The sequence below is a fragment of the Dreissena polymorpha genome, chromosome 7 (genome assembly GCF_020536995.1).
Source record: "Dreissena polymorpha isolate Duluth1 chromosome 7, UMN_Dpol_1.0, whole genome shotgun sequence".
NCBI lineage: Eukaryota > Metazoa > Mollusca > Bivalvia > Myida > Dreissenidae > Dreissena > Dreissena polymorpha.
The window spans coordinates 64,102,469-64,109,015 of NC_068361.1; the positions used below are offsets into that span (position 1 = coordinate 64,102,469).

General features: G+C 38.3%; 1 protein-coding gene across 1 annotated transcript in view; it reads left to right on the forward strand.

The window, feature by feature from the left end:
* The window catches only part of LOC127837895 (neurogenic locus notch homolog protein 1-like), a 76,083-nt gene that overhangs the window by 67,523 nt on the left and 2,013 nt on the right, over window positions 1-6,547 (forward strand). Inside the window, exons 33-34 of the mRNA XM_052365343.1 lie at window positions 1,357-1,473; window positions 6,082-6,223. Coding sequence (XP_052221303.1) covers window positions 1,357-1,473; window positions 6,082-6,223 — 259 coding nt within the window. The remainder of the gene's footprint in view (window positions 1-1,356; window positions 1,474-6,081; window positions 6,224-6,547) is intronic.

Sequence of the window (6,547 nt, forward strand, 5' to 3'; positions counted from 1 at the left end):
CAAGGTTCCAGTGCTTACAGTGTAGGAGAAGAGAGTGACCAGGACGGACAAACAGACGGACAGACGCCGGAGATAACCACAATATCCCCACGCTTTTCAAAAAACGTGGGGATAATTATGAACTAAACACACACACACATACCCAATTTCAAGGTTTTACAAAACAATGGTCCAAGCTGTCGAACATCCGCAATCGTACATTTGAAAATCGCGGTTCATGACAGTCCTGTAAGTTCTAACATAATTATGTTATGGTTGCGTCCAATATCGATACAACTGTGCACGGTAAATATTTAGAGAAAAGCACACGGGAGAGCTTGGCCGAACGTTTATATTCTGTCCGCTGCCGACATCTCGCCAGATCTCATATGTGTGGTTAAATAGCACTGTTGAATATGATATTTATGTATTTATCTCTAGTGACAACTTATGTGTGTTCATTTAGCACTGTTGAAAATGATCTTTATGTATTTCTTTCTAGTGACAACTTATGTGTGTTCAATTAGCACTGTTGAACATGATATTTATGTATTTCTCTCTAGTGACAACTTATGTGTGTTCAATTAGCACTGTTGAACATGATATTTATGTATTTCTCTCCAGTGACAACTTATGTGTGTTCAATTAGCACTGTTGAACATGATATTTATTTATTTCTCTCTAGTGAAAACTTATGTGTGTTCAATTAGCACTGGTGAGCATGATATTTATGTATTTTTCTCTAGCGACCAACTATGTGTGTTTATGTAACACCTGTAAACATGGTCAATGTATCGTTTAAATGACCACATGTTTTTATGTATGACTGGTACACCTTCTAGAGGGCCTCCCATATATCTACATGTAAAAACTGTTACTTATTGTCGATATCTCATTTTAGGGACCTCCTATGTTACATTATACTTTTGACACTGGTACATAGTATAGAGGTCTCGCTCTTGTTTCCTTGTATATGTCTTGTCGTTTCGCGAAAGGCAAATGTATGCCCTCAAATATAACACGAACCATTGATCCTGTCGGACTGCCAATATTCATGTTACATGGTCTCTATTCAGTTTGTCGGATTGTCAATATTCATACTAAATGTTCTCTATTCAGAGTGCCGGATTGTCAATAATTATACTGCATGTTCTAAATTCCGACTGTCGGATTGTCAATATTCATAATTCATTTTCTCTATTCAGACTGCCTGATTGTCAATATTCATATTGCATTGTCTCCATTCAGAATACCGAAAGGCCAATATTCATACTCTATGTTCTCTATTCAGACTGCCGGATTGTCAATATTCATATTGCATTGTCTCCATTCAGACTGCCGAAAGGCCAATATTCATACTTTATGTTCTCTATTCAGACTGCCGGGACAGATTAGATCACTGCTACAAGTACGACCTAAACGTCTGCACCAATGCAACCTACCGGGCCTTCATGGCTGCAAATTGTCCGAAATACTGCGGCATATGCAAGCCAGGTAACATATGAGCTCCGTTCTTTGAAAACTGGGCTTAATGCATATGCGTTCAGTGTCGTTCCGTATTAGCATGTGAAGCCCGCACATAACATGATCTAACGAACAATGCCACTCATGCCCTTAACCCATTCAAGCATAGTGGACTCTCCCATCCTTCTAAATTGGATCAATTTATTTCCAACATTAGGGATGTCTAGTATATTTATTTATATATTTAGAATATTTCTTGCAGAAATTTCTTTAGCCCATACACCAAGCACGTTCTTAGACAATTCGACCGCGTTCTGAAGAAAATGCAGAACGGGATATGAACTTGCTTGAACGTGTAGTTTTGGTCAGAATATTATTGAATGACGTTCATACACAGTTCGCGCTACGTGCAGCTCATTCCTATCCCGTCCTATCCCGTTGCCAGTCCGTCTTTATCCAGTTCAAATCGGGTAAATTTTCCCATTGTCCCCGTTGGTATACCGTTTCCAGTCAGACCGAGCCCGTCCTCAGTCAGTTCGATCACATTCGTACGCAGTTCTTCTTTATTCGTTGTGCAGTGGTAACTCGTTCACAGGCAGTTCTCACTCTGTCCTACTACGTTCTTAGTACATTTAGGACGTAGTTGCAGTCACGTTCTGTACGGCGATTATAAAACCGACTACGTTCCTGCAAGTTCTCATTTATGTTTCACGCTCAATAAGTTGTAAAAGGACTCTTGGTCAACCAATCGGAGCTCTTCCATCAGCTGATGCTAGTGGCCTACGGCTTTTCTTCTCTCTGGTTTAAACAATTTCTCACCCAACAAGTTGTGTGTCGTCTCCGCCTTCTTTCACGGCCCAACAAAACATTATATTGCTGCTCCGCTTCAAACATAAATTGCACGAAGCCAACATTTAAAACATCAACAGCTCCATGAGTGTCCATGTTTCAACTTAATATCACACATGATGAATTTTGAGACAAGATTTATATGCACATTGTCTGAACGTATTGTATTAACGGTTTTTACGTTGTTACAACTGCATTGAACGAGTACAACCTACTTGAAACCTACTGCGAACTCCTTAAAACGAGTACACCGTACTAAGAACTTACTGAGAACTTATAGAACGTGTTGCAAACGTTGTAAGAACTTACCTTTCAGCTTCTATTTACACGAAACAAGATCGTACTTGAGTAGTGCGGACGGGGTCGGTCTGTCTGAGAACGGTTTGGACGAACTAGAAATGGACTTAATCGGTGTAGAATCGTACAGGTAATTTCCGTCCAATCGCACTACGTTCTGGCACGTTCCTAACCCGACCTTAGTACGACCTATCCGTTCTTAGTACGTCCATTCCGTTTCCAGTACGTTGTTACTACGTTTATTTGTAGAACGAGATGATCGGAAGAAAATTTTGATTTGGCTCAAAGTTCTGAAACACCTCTCCCGTTCAACCCCGTTCCAGGCCGTCTACAAAGTTCGAAGACAGTTCGTAACAAGTTGCTACTACGATCACTCCGTTCTCACACAGTTTGAGCCCGTTTAGTCAAAGTTTTCAGAACGTACTTCGAACGGAGTCGGTGTATCGGGGGTATTAAGCAGACAGCGCATACCCAGATGAGACGCCGCATCATGCGGCGTCTTATCTGGGTCTATGCTGTTTGCCAAGGCCTTTTTTTTCTAGACGCTCGGCATAAATGGTTAAACTTCAGTGCATTACAGTATATGCTGCTTTTTACCTGTCCGTCAGTCGGTCGGTTGGTTGGTCGGTCGGATAGTTATTTGGGCAATTGGAAATCTCGGTTTAGCGCAATATCTATTGAATGCTTTGATCCACGATCGTGCAAATTGGTATGATTATTAGTTATAAGATTGGTTTCTGTCGATGTATTGAAACGCCGTGGCCATGCAAGTAGGTATGATGTTTATGAAAAGGAAGGTGAGAGTAAAGGCAAGGTCAAATTCAACCTCACATGGGGATTGTAGCATGAAATAATGAACATTAAGGTTCCGCACGATGTCAAGAGAACCGTTTTACCTACTGTCATACTAGGTGGTATGATGGCTATTTATAATGAAAGAAAGATTCCTATCCATATTTACGTAACCAGGTCAATGACAAAGGTCAAGGTCACAGGAACTTGTAAAATTAAAATCATTTCTAAGCTATTTACAGACAGTCATTTAAACTACGACCCCTCATAAAGGAAGAAAATCCTTTACAATCTACAGATCAACAGGTCAAAGTTCAACGTAACTGGGGCTTGAATATTATAGCCTCTTTTCCTGTATATTCGGCCACTTAAGAGTGAAATTGACTTTTTCTACTGAATGAAAAGATTTTCAGCACAAGTAAGACATTTAATTAAACATTTTATATCTTCTCCACAAAAGTATGGCAAAATAATAAACAACGCTTGTATTTCCTTAGGAACAGGCCAATTCTAGGTTGGCACCCTAGCAACCCTGATTTGTTGGTATCTTTCCTTTCAATCTGTTCAGTCATCATTTTTATAGGAAAACATAAAACTTTTTAAGTTAATTGGATATAAATCACTAAATAAATAATCTTATAGACTAATAAACACAAACATACTGTTTAAACGTAAATATTTTCAGAATTATTGATATTTACACAGCATGTGTAGCCGATTTTACTTAATTTTTACCTATAATTTTTTTTTCCTAAAAAAAAATCAAAATTCACATGTTTTTAACCAAAGTTCAACATCTATGTTATAGATTTTTTTAAATAAACATAACGTACTTAAGTTTTATCAGAAATATGTCATAATTACCAAAATAAGGGGTGGAGGAATCTATAAGAATGGATGAAACAATAGGAAAGAAGAATAATATCAAATGCACATAATATTCTAATTCATGATTGCACGTTGCAAGGGTGGGGATACATATTTGACAAAAAAAATCTGTTTTGTTGATTAATATTCTGGTTCAGTTTTGACCGGATCAGACTGACTGGGAAACCAATGTACAACATATATAAAAGGTCGAACACTGAACTTGGAGTCTTCCAACATATTTTCTAACAATGGGTTATCGGTATTTTACCAAAACGATGTCAACCTCCGTGTAGAGATTATGTTGTTTATTAATATTCTGGTTCAGTTTTGACCGGATCAGACTGACTGGGAAACCAATGTACAACATATATAAAAGGTCGAACACTGAACTTGGAGTGTTCCAACATATTTTCTAACAATGGGTTATCGGTATTTTACCAAAACGATGTCAACCTCCGTGTAGAGATTATGTTGTTTATTAATATTCTGGTTCAGTTTTGACCTAATCAGACTGACTGGGAAACCAATGTACAACATATATAAAAGGTCGAACACTGAACTTGGAGTGTTCCAACATATTTTCTAACAATGGGTTATCGGTATTTTACCAAAACGATGTCAACCTCCGTGTAGAGATTATGTTGTTTATTAATATTCTGGTTCAGTTTTGACCTGATCAGACTGACTGGGAAACCAATGTACAACATATATAAAAGGTCGAACACTGAACTTGGAGTGTTCCAACATATTTTCTAACAATGGGTTATCGGTATTTTACCAAAACGATGTCAACCTCCGTGTAGAGATTATGTTGTTTATTAATATTCTGGTTCAGTTTTGACCGGATCAGACTGACTGGGAAACAAATGTACAACATATATAAAAGGTCGAACACTGAACTTGGAGTCTTCGAACATATTTTCTAACAATGGGTTATCGGTATTTTACCAAAACGATGTCATCCTCCGTGTAGAGAATATGTTGTTTATTAATATTTGGTTTCATCTCTGCCGTCATAATGAACCCTTCGATGATCGATTTAAATGTTGCTTTAAAAATGAATTACGGTGTAAGGTGGTTCATTGTCTGATAACGATGTTATCGGAGGAATTATTGGTTTACCCCTGTCTGTCTGTGTGTCCCAGGTTCCGTTTGTCCGTCTGTTCGCCCGAATATGGATTCTGCACTAACTCATAAGTACTTAAGCTACGTTGATTAAACTAAGTAAGTGGATAGTGGGCCGTATTAGAATTATGCATGTTATTTTCGTGTTTTGTTGAACAAAACTGTGGTTGCTATTATTACGAAATTTTTAATAACTAAAATCCGGATCAGGCGATAATTAAACAAGTACTCAAGCTAGTGTTATGAACCTCATTAAGTGGATAGATAAATATCCACGATATTTTAGTTTTGTTCACATTCGCCTGACCGTCTGTCGGTCCGTCCGTCCCTTCGAAAAATGTTGATCTTCTGATAACGTTAAAAGTACATAAGCTATGTTGGCGAAACTCAGAATGTGGTTAGATACCCATATGTATAATATGCACTTTATTTCTTTTTGTGTCGGACAAATACTGTGGTTGCTATGGCTACTGAAATAAGTAAAAAATATCATCCTGCGACGACTCAAAAAGTACTTTAGCTATGTTGCTGAAACTCGTTATGTACTTTGTATATTGAGGGCTATATCGTGTGTGAATATATATACATGCACGTTATAGAAAATACGAACTCCTCGCAATATTATTTGCTCTATGTCACGGTAAGTGATGGAGCTATGCTACCAGTACATTTGTTCGGTAACAAAACTCCAAATGTTTCTGGCAGACCATCCCGACCCGATCAACTGCACGGACACGCTGCCCAAGTGTGGAGAGTACGACTCGGGAGACCTCTGTACCAGTTCTTATTACCACCAGTGGGCCTGGGAGAACTGTCGTGTCTACTGTCAACTCGACGGATGTCTTAGGTGTTTGGTGATACATGTTCTATTGTAAAAGCGCGAAGATTTCGCTGTCAGACTTTGTTTTTGGAGACATGGAATAATCTCAAAGTCTGGACATATAAGTATTAAATTGAATAAGAAGCCGTTTTTGTTTTCGTGCTAACGTGAGCTAAAAGTATTTCTATATAACTCAGAAAGAAATGATGACAAAACCTCATCATTAACAAGACCCGAGGTAAAATGATAGTGCTGTCGCTTTCAAAAAATATATATTAAAGCGGAAAGTGTGTCGTAACTGATTAGCCTTGCGGACTCCACATGCCAATCTGGGACGACACTTTACGCACA